Here is a 12,878-nt window from a genome sequence, read left to right as displayed (position 1 = left end):
CTATAACACAAATAATAACCACTTACCACCTCTCTTTACAGCACAGAGAGATTCTCTGAAAAAAACTAGTTTTTAGATACCGCATTAAAAAAATTTAGTACTTTGGCTTTGTATCAGAAGCCCTAAATATGTGTCATGCCACCCTGGATATATACAGTCTACATGCTGAAGCATGTTATATGTTTCTCGACTCAAACAGATTGAAAAGCAATCACAAAGTACATCCGAAAGGATTGTGATTTTCTATATTTGAATCTGACAACTTTTCCTATCATTTCAGAATGCCCTATGTCAGTCCAGTCCTCATCCCACACACATCAAAGACAGTAATAGTTTATTAGTAGGAGTGTAATAGGGTATCCCGTTAAACACTACCAGATACATGCAAACTCCCTGCCCTGCACCATTGCGGCTCTGCAAGTCAATTTTTTAGTGGTTTGGCCAGCAGGTTGACTCAGTCCCAGCTTGCACTGGGTCCAGCAGCCACCACCGCTGCGGCTCTCCATGCACAGGGGCTTGGGAGCTGGCAGGCAGGCAGGCTGGCCTAATCCCAGCTCATACCAGATCCAGGCAGCTAACCTTAATCTGGCACAAGCTGGGACTGAGCAGCTTGCTTGCCTGACAATTCCCAAGCTCCTGTGAAAACACAGCCACAGCACAGAGTTGCTGCCTATGCACCAGCTCCCAAGCTCCTTTCAATGCAGAGTTGCTGCAATTAATTGTATAACCAACACAATGTGTGTTAGCAAATTACACACTTCTTAACATCCCTATTTATTAGTGCCTTGATACCATCAAAATATTCTCTATATTGATAAATGCACTAGCAATCAGGAAAATGACATGCAGTAGACTATTTAAACAATACATTATATATTACCTTATGTCTAACTGCCGGTAACGCATCTACTAATTTCTGTAGTCCTGCATGATGTGCTCCAAGCTGCATTACACAGATGTAAATATGTAAGTTATCAAGAACACATTGCATAAATATCCACCACAAAAAGTGTAATAAGCAAAGTTTATATATTTTAGCTATTTTGATTTTTAAAAATATATTACTTTACCTTCAAAAATACTCCTATGACAACCAAACCATTATTCTCCATTATAGCTTCTTCAAAGCTTGTGGAGTTGACAGGATTCCAGTGTACTAAATGCAGCTGAAATACAAATAAATAATAATTTCACACACATACACAAGACAAACAAACAGAATAAAAATGCTGTTTCTCTTTGTCCTACATTTGCCCTTTGGCAATTTGAGATGTACAGACGCTACCTTAAAAAAAATCAGAAGCCATGCAACGGGAAACAAACAATGAAAAATATCTGAAACTAATATTTATTTCTTTAGAATAGTGATAGAAATGTAGCCGTGTTAGTCTGGTGTAGCTGAAACAAAATACTGGACTATGTAGCACTTTAAAGACTAACAAGATGGTTTATTAGATGATGAGCTTTCGTGGGCCAGACCCACTTCCTCAGATCAAGTGGGTCTGGCCCACGAAAGCTCATCATCTAATAAACCATCTTGTTAGTCTTTAACATGCTACATAGTCCAGTATTTTGTTTCATTTATTTCTTTAGTTGCTTAAAAAAACCAGACCTATCCTCAGCCCCCTACTTTGCATTTCACAGAGGGCAGACTGATTTGGCATGTGGGTGACAGAATCCAAGTGTAAACTTAAAAAACAACAAATGGTCTAGTAGCACTTTATAGATTAACAAAACATATAGATGGTATCATGAGCTTTCATGGGCACGGACCACTTTTTGTGCCCATGAAAGCTCATGATACCATCTATATGTTTTGTTAGTCTATAAAGTGCTACCAGACCATTTGTTTTGTTTTTTTTAAGTTTATCCTGTACAGACTAACTCGGCTACCCCGAGATTACAAATGTGTTCAAAAGGTACAGAAGTGAGTTAGCTACATTAGGTACCTTGCTCCCTTTTGTGCCTTTAAAATCAAATGGAAGATTGTAAGAGACACCACTACATATAATACTTCCTTTGTTTAATGTCAGTTTTAAACGCAAGGCACGTTTTAATAATTTTTTTTCTTATGCATCCAGCCCTCTTAAGGTAGTTTTATATAATAAAAAATTAAACATGTTGGTTTTGTGACTTTTTAAATGGATTTGAATTTCCCTCCAATTGGTACTTGACAAATCATAATTAAAACATTTAAAACAAGAAATGCATCACTTCCATTTTTTAACATAATAAATGCAAAATTTTAAAAAAATCTGAATAAATGCAAATTAAGCTATAAAACTGCTTAACAAACAGAGAAAGATATGTTGTATCCCACTGGTTAGCAAAAAGCAGCACCAAATTCAAGGCTGTATTTAGTGGCAAACAACATATTAATGTTCACCAACTAATGAGAATCAACCTTTATTTAGGAAAATATCTAAAAAGTACATTGTACAACAATTAACACTGATTATTTAAATCATTATTAAAACTGGTGATTTAAATCAATCCATGCAGGGCTACGCCCAACTCACATTCAGGGGCCAACCACCTTGTGACATAGTTATAATTTATTCCTGTCTGAAAAACACAATTAGCTCTAGCAAGGTAAAGCACCTTTACACAAGTATAATTACATCCACAACAGAGCTCACACCAGTATAACTATCAGTTAAAAAAAACCAATCTAGTTTTTCTAATGTAAACCAGGTCTTAGTCTCATCCACTCTGTTTTCTCTTCTACTGTTTCCTTTAAAAAAAAGAGTAACGTAATTTGGGCAGAGACACAGTCCTGCCATCCGCACACAGCATGAACAGTAACAGCAGAAACATTTTGCTGCATGCTCAGGGCTCATTCTGTGGCTTTCATTGTCTGCATTCAAAGTGTGCCATGCACTGGGAAAAAAGCGCGACTGGAATTTTCATGTGATGAAGTGGGTTTTACCCATGAAAACTTATGCCCTAATCAATCTGTTAGTCTCTAAAGGTATGTCTACACTTGCACCTTAGTTCAAGCTGGGAATGCAAATGTAGGCGACCGAAATTGCTAATGAAGCGGGGATTTAAATATCCCGCGCTTCATTAGCATGATCTCACCAGCGCGTTACTCCGCTCAACAGCTGATCCAAACCAGGAAGTGCGCTCCGGGATCGTTAGTTCGAATCAAACCCCTTGGTTCAAACTAACGTCACTCCTCCTTTTTTGAGGAATGCTTTTCTGGAATGGATGGCAGCATTTGGCTTATTATTATAGGTAGTGTCTGAACTTTGCTGTTAATTAGGACTGACCACTATTCGTTAAGCAGCAGACATGAACCACAGATCCGTACTAGCTTTCTAGCCAGTTTTAAGATGGAAATCGCTGAGCTCTAGCCTCCTGCTTGTGCAAATATCAGATAGAAGCACTGTTCAGCATTTCTCCCCATACCTCTCCTGGGTAGACTTTGCTGTCCACGGTGTGCTCTGAGCCCCATTCATTTATGGCTCCCCAGTGGAAGTGGAACTGCTTTAGCCTGTAATGGTTTTCCATGGGTCCTCCCATAATAACTAAAAAAAAAAAAGTAAATATAGCTGATAATTGATTTCAAACTGCCTCAGTGACATGTGAAAATAATATTCCTTTTTTCTCGCCATGCACTGTATTTACCCAGAAAAGCTAAGATGCAGCAACTGCTTTTTACCATGATGTTTTCCCCTTGGCTAATTTTACAGCTCAGTTCACTAAAGCATCTAAACAAAATCTCATGGGGGCAAGTGGGTGACTTTAATTAGCCCAAAGATGAACTCAAGCTAAAGTTAATTTATGACCTCCCATTTTATGAAGTAAACAAAGACAGTTTCCTCACCCAACTCACTGCAAGGGAAACAAGCTTTAAAAGTTCAAACAGGATTTGTCTCGCAGAGCCATGGTGGCTGTATATAACCCCTTCTCTGAGCAGGTACACCAGAAGTGGAACGCTGGCTTGTCATAGAACATTTACATCATCAAGGTTCAAAGACAAAAACAGTCGCTCCATCTCTCATGATCAATGAAACCTAGAACTGGAATTTCTAAGGTGACATTACAAGCCATGAATATCCTCCAAGTTCTTATTATAATGGTACCGATGCACTTAGTACATTTTGGTAAGCATACAACTTTAAACCCTTCAAAAATGTTACAGATGTTTAGAAAGTGCAAGTATGCAAGAACTGTGACTGGCACATAAGTTTTAGAGCACCATACCGATATTAAACTATTTCCAAAAATGCCTGTAAATATGCTAATATTTTGTGTGTTGAAAAATATTTGGGTGCTCACAAGAATATTCTCTAAACACTCTCTGCAGCTGTGCAAAAATCTAAAGGTGGTACAAGTCTGCCTGTATTACGTACAAGTGATGTTTTGGATTGACCTAGGTCACAACTGAATACAGGCAGTCCCCGGGTTACGTACAAGATAGGGACTGTAGGTTTGTTCTTAATTTGAATCTGTATGTAAGCCGGAACTGGCGTCAGCCGCTGCTGAAACTGATCAGTTTCAACCGCGGCTGAATCTGGATGCCAGTTCTGACTTACATACAGATTCAACTTGAGAAACCCAGGCGTCCCCAAGTCAGCTGCTGCTGAAACTGATCAGTGGCTGATTCCAGGAAGTCTGGGGCAGAGCAACTCTGCCTCGGGCTTCCTGTAGTCAGCCGCTGGTCAGTTTCAGCAGCGGCTGACTTGGGGACGCCTGGGGCAGAGCAGCTGGGGTGCTGCTGGGTTGCTCCAGTAGCGCGGCTCCTCGGCGCTACTGGAGCAACCCAGCAGCACCCCAGCTGCTCTGCCTCAGGCGTCCTGATTCAGCCGCTGCTGAAACTGACCAGCAGCGGCTGAATCAGGACACCTGGGGCAGAGCAGCTGGGGTGCTGCCGGGTTGGTCCGGAGCGGCGCTGCGGGACCAACCCAGCAGCCCCCAGCTGCTCTACCCCAGGGGTAGGCAAGAAAAGCCTGGTCTGCTGGGGGGGGGGCAAACGAGCAAAGCCGCCCAGGCAGCGGGACTCCTGCCGCCTGGGCGGCTTTGCTCGGGTGTCCCTGGTCTGCTGGGGGGGTCCAGTGGCTTTTCTGGACCCCCCAGCAGACCAGGGAGACCGGGAGAAGCTTTTCTCGCCCCGGAGGACACGGGTGGCGATCCGCCGCCCGTGAGCTCCGGGGCGAGAAAAGCCCCGTTTGTAAGTGCAGAGCCGCGCATGCGTCGTGTACCCGCTGCCTGGGGCACAGAAATGGCTCGAGCCAGCCCTGCTCACCATTATGCAATACTGGGATTTGGGTGGGTGCTTGGAATAAGGACTATGGTGTTAATCCTCCAGCATGGACGCCAATGGGAATTTTGTCACTGAATTCAACTGTAGCAGGGTCAGACTCTATGTAATACAAGGATGTTATTATTAACAGAGATAGGAATTTGTTCATCTCCTGGCTAAAGGAAAGATACTTGAAAACAGAAGAGAGAGTCAATCCTTTTTAGAAGAATTTCAAACCCACCTCACACTTTCACTCTCACTGTGAAATTCAAATTATTTGTAAAAGGCGCAGTAAACCACCAATCTGTACAACGTGACATTTAACTCATAACACACCACAGTGAGTTCTCTCAAGCTATTTCTTTGTATCAATGAAAAACTGAGCATTCGCCTTTAAACACATTACAACTTTCTTCGTTTTTAGAGAATTTCAGAAAAGAGAGCAAAACAAAAGTATAAAGAGAGCACTGAGGTAGGGAGGGAATTAAGACCACACTCCTAAAATGATCTCCCACCTGATCCTATTTGTATAGGTGTATCAGTGAGTACTTAAGGCTGGCTTCACTCATCTACACTGGTTTACTTATGTGAATAAAGTTACTCACAAGCAAGGCTGCTTGCACATTCAGACCTTTATAATGGATATAACAGAAAAGACAATAAACAGGAGTTTACAGTCCCTTTACAGTCAGACACTTCTTGGTTTTTCATGCCCTATCACAACACTGATTGGTTTTACACCACCACACTTTTAAAGGGACTCCCTCTTAAAAAAAAAAAAAAGCATCAGCAGCTTGTCTGTAATATTTTTTAAACCCAGAGAGACAAGGCAAGTGAGATTTTTTACTATCTTTTACTAGACAAGTTTCTGCTGGTGAAAGAGAAAAGCTTTTAAGCATACACAGAGCTGTTTTTAAACTTTGTAAGGTTTCAAGTCCATTTCCATCCAGCAGATGGCAGTGGTGGATGTAACTAACCAGTAAGTTACAAACAACTTTTAAAAAAATAAGTGGTCCCCTGGCACCTTAGACACTAACAAAAATATATGTATAATATCATGCTCTTTCATGGGCAACAGATACTTCTTCAGATTAGATGAACTGAAGAAGTGGGGTTTGCCCACAAAAGCTCATGATACTATACATATATTTTTGAAGTGCCACAGGTCCACTTGTTTTTAAGGTTACAGACTAACACGGCTACTCCTCTGAGACTTTCAGTATGTTATATGGCTTCTACACACCCTTCCCCCCCCATTATTCTCTTCATTCTCCTGTTTGCTTGTCTATAGTACCCAATGGCAAGTCTAGTCTCCTCTTTTGCAAGTCATGTTTTTGTCTCAGCTCGTGAATTCAGCATTTCGTTTTTCAGATATGCCCTTCTTTTTGCATCACTTTGTACTTTTCTTCAACATTTTTAATCTTACTTTGCAACACCGCTGCACTCTTATTCATGTTGCTTTCCCCCCCTCTCTTTCTCTATTGCGTTGAATGACAGAAGCTCGGAGGAAGAGAAGACAGAAAAGAGAAACCAAAAATAGAGGTGGAAAGCAGACTGTGGAGGGAAAGAGAGGGAGAAGTTAGGTGTTTAGAAAGCTGAAAAGTATATAAAAGAAAATCTCTGTCAAAGTAAAAGCAGAACAGGCTTCAAGTTTTCATGCACTAAGTACAGTACAATAGGATGGCTAATGAACTTGTGCTGTTTCTAAATAATGCATTTATCCTAGACTGACCCACTATGAATAGCACACTAAAACAATTACACACTACCTTGTAAAAATATGAACATATGACTGTGTGACTTCCTTGTTCTATATAGACCCAAAATACATTAAATTAGTGAACTAGGTTGTTTTAACTTCCAAGAGGAACTTGGAAAGACTGAGGGATTTCAGAAATGGTGTACAGGAGATGTAGCAAATGATGCCTGTACACAAAGTACAGGTTGAACCTCTCTTAACCGGGACTCTCTGGTCCGACAACATCTGTGGGTCAACAGTCCCCAGCTCCTGCCACAGACCGGCTGCCTGCCACCCTGTGCTGCTGCCTCTGATAAAGAGGCAGCAGTGCGGGGTGGCAGCAGCCCCTGTATAGGGTGGGTCTGAGCTCCTGGACCCGGCACAAGCTGGAACTGAGCTAGGCTGCCTGTCCACGTGCCTCCTAATACACTTTAAATGTGGAGCTGCAGCAGGGGTAGGTAGGTCCTGGATGCAGTGTGAGTGCGTGGGGAGTTTGGGGAGGGAAATGCATGTAATCTATAACATTAACCTATAAGCTTTTCCTTATCAGTTAATTGACTACACTATTACATCTCTAATTCACACCTAATCATAACAGAAAACTGCATTAGTACATGTCAGTCAAGTAAACTTTAAGAGGGCCAGAGGTAAAAATCCTTGAGTTTAGCTGTAATATCTTGAATTTAAACTCACTTGAATATGCTGTCCAATTTAAAAATGTATCTAGCAGAGGTAAAGCATTTGGCTACTATCTATTGGTAAAGCTTGGAGGTTTGTTTTTTTTAAAAGCACCTAGATCACATGTATTTAATTACCACATTGCTAAATCAGCATTATTTTATTTTCCCCAAGAGTATGCACCTATTAAATAGTTCTAACAGCAGAATGTTCTCTTCAAAAAGCAATGTGCACCTTGCTAGCTGATTATTTCAAATGCATTACTTTTATGTTAACACAAAGATAGAAACAGTCAATTATTTCATTAGTGCTTAATTTCAGAATTACAGTTTTAAATCAAGTGCTTCCATGCATGTACTATCTAAAAAGACGAGATAAAATCAAAAGAACGCAAAGGCTTGTGCACTAAGCATAGAAGATTTGCACAAGGCACAACTTAAGCCCTTAATACTGGACTTCAGTAGACCTTGTGCAGTACCAATGCACTGCGATACTGATCATAGAGAAAAGCTATTCCATAAAAGGGGGGAGAAAAGGCACCTTCTTTAGAAGGGGGTTATACTTAAAGTTGGCTTTCAGCCTTTGTTTTCTGATTCTGAGACAGATCTTACAGTTTGGGATGGACAGAATTTTTCAGTTGCAGACAGAAATAACTTCAACTTGATCTTGTAGCACGCCTCACCTGATTTGTCTGTGGAATCATCAAATTCAACCTGGAACGAATACCCATTGTTCCAGATATACAGACATGTGGCGGGGTCATAGTGGATCTTCAGGGGTTTCAGGTGAGGGTCGTAAACACTGTCTCTCCACTGGATGTTGATTGGAGACTGTCGAGTGCCCCCAGGAATGGAAAGCTCGCTCTGCCAAAGCGGGTGCACTAGAAGCAGAACCCATGATCAGTCTCTAATGTGTTGTACAGAATTTATGACAGAATACGTTAAATCTTTTTGGCAATAAAAAGTGCCTCAGAATATGACTTTCAAAGGCTAGATTCAAATCAGCTGGTCTATAAGAAAAGAAAACAGTACATTCCATTTGTCTGAATCAGATTTACCCAGGGAAGTGTAGTAACTTGCTCCACTGTCTTTTACAATAATAAAGCTATTCAAAGCAATTCTGTTTTCTTCTCATCCATCAGGGATTGATTTTACCTTAACTGGCAATACATTTGAACAAGTTTTGCTACTTAACATGAAACTGTGTCAGACTATACCTCTTTATCTTTGCTTATGTATAGGCATGGCAGGCTTCCATTTTAATTTATACCTATTAGTAAACTGTGGATTTCAGCTAGCACACTGAAATCAGCACCATTGGCCATGTCTATACTGCACTCTTCTTCCGCAAAAACTTATGCAAATAAAGTGCGGAATAGAATATCGCCACATTTCATTTGCATAATTAATTAGGGGCTATTTTTGCGCAAGAGGCTTGAAAAAATTAGGAAGAACAGCTGTTGTGCAAGAGGGATTTTTCGCACAAAAAGGAGCCGTCTACACAGCTCCTTTTTGCACAAAAGCCTCTTGCGCAAAAATAGCCCCTAATTAATTATGCAAATGAAAGGTGGCGATATTCTACCCCACGCTTTATTTGCATAAGTTTTTGCGGAAGAAGGGTGCAGTATCGACGTAGTAGCCCCAATCACCAAAAATCAGCCAGCCTGAGAGGGAACCCTCTGTATCCGTGCTGTTACTGGAGTGACTGAGCAGGTCTGTGAAAGCAGAGCTACAGCAGGCTCCCTTTGCTGCCTCAGGGTCAGGAAACCTGTTCCTTGCAGGAATGAAGTGTAGGGGGGTGACTGCATTTGGCCTGCCCCTATAGAGCAGAGAACCCTGGTCAGGACTGCATGAAGGAGCATGTGGAAGAGTGAGTTGGTGGGCTGGTATCTTGCAGACACAAGGTAAAGGGCAGGCTTGCTGTGGCTCTAGCTTGGTGGGTGGAGCATTTATCCCCCGCAGCCCGGATGGCAAGGAGTCATCATGGTCGTCCCCCCGAAATTGGGGAACGCCACCCTGCTGTTGAATGCCTCCATCCCCAAGAACCACTGAACAGGGAGGTGGCTTCCCCCATGGCCATGGAATTCTCCTTTCCATCCTGACCAGAGGTCTCCGCAGTGTCCCAGACCTTGTGCCTGCATGGATCTCAGGTCACTGGGCCTGTGGCTATGTAAGGAGCCCTCAGCGAGTCAGCTCTCACCCTCCAGCAACTGGAGCCAGATCTGGGCAGGAACCGTTCAGCAGCAGGTTGGCCTTCCTCACAGCCATGGATTATTGTGCTCTGTACCGTCCTGGCCCAGGGTCACTGCTCTGCCAGGCCAAGATACCTGCATTCCCTCCTTTCATCTTGTGCCTCAAAATTTTGGGCCCCTCTGCAGTTGAGGGAGCCCCCTGCAGCTCCCCAGTTATCAGTCCCCTAATCCTACCCCTCATGACTGTAAAAATAAAGTTAAAAAGATAAAACGATCCTTAAAAATAGAAAAAAATCATCCCAATTAGAATAAAATTGAATTCTGCCAAGCCCACTTACCAACCAGTATGAACAACCGATACCAGTGCCGCTCCAGAGGCAGCAGGTTAATGGCCAATGCAGAACAAGAATAGTCTTTGGAGTGGGGATGTAACATCCCATGTAATTAGTTAACCAGTTAAATGTTAAGTTTAACTGGTTAACTGATTAAACCGGGATGTGGGAGGAGGGCTGCTCCAGTCTGGCTGCTTCCGACCCCACACTGGGCAGCCAGCTCCCAAGCAGCGGATTTGGAGTCGGTAGCCTCGTGCAGGGCAGAAGTAGTAGCCAGGGTGAGGGGGCAGCTGCTGGCTCTCAACCCGCTGCTGCTTCTGGCCCTGCGTGATGTTGCCAACTCCCAGGCCACGTGGGTTGGGAGCCAGCAGCCCTGCAGGACTAGAGCAGCTCTCTATGGGCTGCTCACCAGGCAATGGTCAACCGGGTGATGCTTACTGGATAACCATTAACGGTTCACATCCTGCTTTGGAGGGCTCCATAAAAATTAGGTCTTTTCCCATCACCCTTCTCTGTTTATGTGGTACCTAGCCTGTAATGGGTCCCTATCAAGTACTTCTAAAGCACTCATCAGAGTAGTATCTCTGATCTTGCAAGGTGGCATGAAAAGGGAGCTCTTTGGGCCTGCAAGGAGCTCCACTAGCTGCCTAGGCAGTTTAACTCGCAGGACTGGGACCTATGCACTTGCGCAATTTCCAGAGAATTATGTAAGGAAATGAGAACCAGGAGGCTAACAAAACCTGCCTGGATCTGGGAAGTCAGGGTTGTCAAATGACTAACAATCAGCGATCCTCATGGTCTATAGACTACTAGAGGTCCACAAACAAATTTCTGGTCATCTACCAAATGGTCTGAAAATTAATAACAAAACTCTTGGAAGTGAGATGGTCTCAGTTATTTTATTTAAAATTTTTGCACAAATTCAGCAGTATCATTTTTAGGGATGTAAATGACTAGTCGACTACCGCAGTGTTTCTCAACCTTTTTTTTATAAAGTACCCATTTAAAAACAAATTATAAGTACTCCCAGTATCTACAGTTTTAAGACACACAATTTTTTTTCTACCATTGCAACACGTTTATATAACTTAATCGTAGCCAGGCAGGCGATGACATTTTTGGGTGTAAAAAGTACAAAACTAATAAAGTGCTATAAAACTTAAAACAAAAATTCAGTTTTCTCCAAATTTCAGTTGTGTTGACGTACTCCCCCCAGACTTCTCTCAAGTACTCCTAAGTACTTCCCAGTACTTGAGAGAAGCATAGGTTTATTGAATAGCTGAGTCACTGTTTGACTAGTTGTCTCTCTGCCCCTTGCTGCCTCTGTATCAGGACCCAGTTCCCCTAGCACTGCCTCTACAGGGCAGAAGGGGGGAAGGGGCAGGAGAGGCAGAGGCATAACGGGGAACCCGGGGCAAGCAGGGACTGAAGCAGTCCCCGCTTGTCCCCAGGCCTGACTGCTGTGCCTCTGCCTTTGAAATGTAGCAAGAGCCCCTCAAACATTAGCCTGAGCCGGCTGAAAGTACTACTTTCCAGGAAGCTAACAGAACTGCTTCTCATTTATATGCCAGCCAGCTGCCAATCAGAACTTCACCTCCTAAGGAAATGCACACGTTTTTCTCTTAATATTGTTAACACTGTTTCTGGACACTGTAATCAGGGAAGTGTAATTACGGAGCTGCTGTAAATCTCTGCCAATTTTATGTCACTTTTGAAGGAGGAATATTTAAAAAAATGGAACTGCAAATGTGAATTTAAAACTAAGAGGAAAATGGGGATACTGAAAAAGCTCTTTTGCATTGTTTGGGATAGCAAGAAAAGATATGACAGTCAATACTTACTACTTGGAAGGACTCAAACTACGTGACAGTACAGCTGAAGTGTACGACTTCTGTTATTAATGACCTCTTATGCCAAACTGATGGCAATGCATCTATACTACCACTGACAAAGCAATTCTTCATAAAATCGCCATGACCTGTGGACACCCAAATTAACACTGCATATTAATACATGGCTGCTGAACTGGCAATTTCTTTCCCTCAGCAGTGGCCTCTTGCAATGAGTCCTGAGAGCTGATCTTGTGCAAAGGAGAGGAGCCAACACAACAATAAAATCCCTCCAAGGTTTAAAGACGAGTAGCCTGACCGAGGAGCAGGGAATGGCACGAAGGCAGAAAAGCGAGGGCTTTTAGGAATGAAACCAAACCAATTCTGAACTAGAAGAATGTTTTTGACAAGGGACTGAGCCTGTGGCTGCACCAGCCCAGAACCTGGAGGAGAGACCCTCAGGACAGAGACCAAATGCTGCCCCTCGCCTGGGTGCGGGGCAGAGCCCAGTGTGCGGGGATTCCCCAGCAGGGGGTGGGGGGAGGGAGCGGGAAGGGGTGCCTGGGGATCCCCACAGAGGGGGAGGGGGATCCCTGGGGTTACCCAGAGGGGGGGTGCCGGGTGCCTGGGGTTCCCCAGCAGGAGGGAGGGGTGCCGGGAGTTCCCCGGGGGGGTGGCGGGTGCCCGGGGTGGTTCCCCGGGGGAGGGGGGGTGCCGGGAGTTCCCCGGGGGGGTGCCGGGTGCCCGGGGTGGTTCCCCGGGGGGGGGTGCCGGGAGTTCCCCGGGGGGGTGCCCGGGGTGGTTCCCGGGGGGGGGTGCCGGGAGTTCCCCGGGGGGGTGCCGGGTGCCCGGGGTGGTTCCC

At 43.7% G+C, this 12,878-nt stretch overlaps 2 protein-coding genes across 4 annotated transcripts in view; both read right to left on the bottom strand.

Moving 5' to 3' along the window:
• Positions 1-12,878, bottom strand: part of KLHDC4 (kelch domain containing 4) — a 316,137-nt gene that overhangs the window by 205,034 nt on the left and 98,225 nt on the right. The gene's annotated exons all lie outside the window — the stretch shown is intronic.
• Positions 1-12,878, bottom strand: part of CA5A (carbonic anhydrase 5A) — a 38,756-nt gene that overhangs the window by 10,826 nt on the left and 15,052 nt on the right. For 2 of the 3 annotated variants that reach the window (XM_006118723.4, XM_075939916.1), the window contains exons 2-5: positions 8,347-8,544; positions 3,412-3,530; positions 1,071-1,166; positions 881-943 (exon numbers count right to left, since the gene is read on the bottom strand). In XM_006118723.4, the coding sequence (XP_006118785.2) occupies positions 881-943; positions 1,071-1,166; positions 3,412-3,530; positions 8,347-8,544 (476 nt within the window). Of the gene's footprint in view, positions 1-880; positions 944-1,070; positions 1,167-3,411; positions 3,531-8,346; positions 8,545-12,028; positions 12,166-12,878 lie in introns of all 3 variants that reach the window. The other variant, XM_075939917.1, reaches the window with a different exon arrangement.

Source organism: Pelodiscus sinensis, chromosome 12 (genome assembly GCF_049634645.1).
Source record: "Pelodiscus sinensis isolate JC-2024 chromosome 12, ASM4963464v1, whole genome shotgun sequence".
Lineage (NCBI taxonomy): Eukaryota > Metazoa > Chordata > Testudines > Trionychidae > Pelodiscus > Pelodiscus sinensis.
The sequence above is the reverse complement of the archived record's forward strand: the minus strand, read 5'-3'. Positions and strand labels throughout refer to the sequence as shown.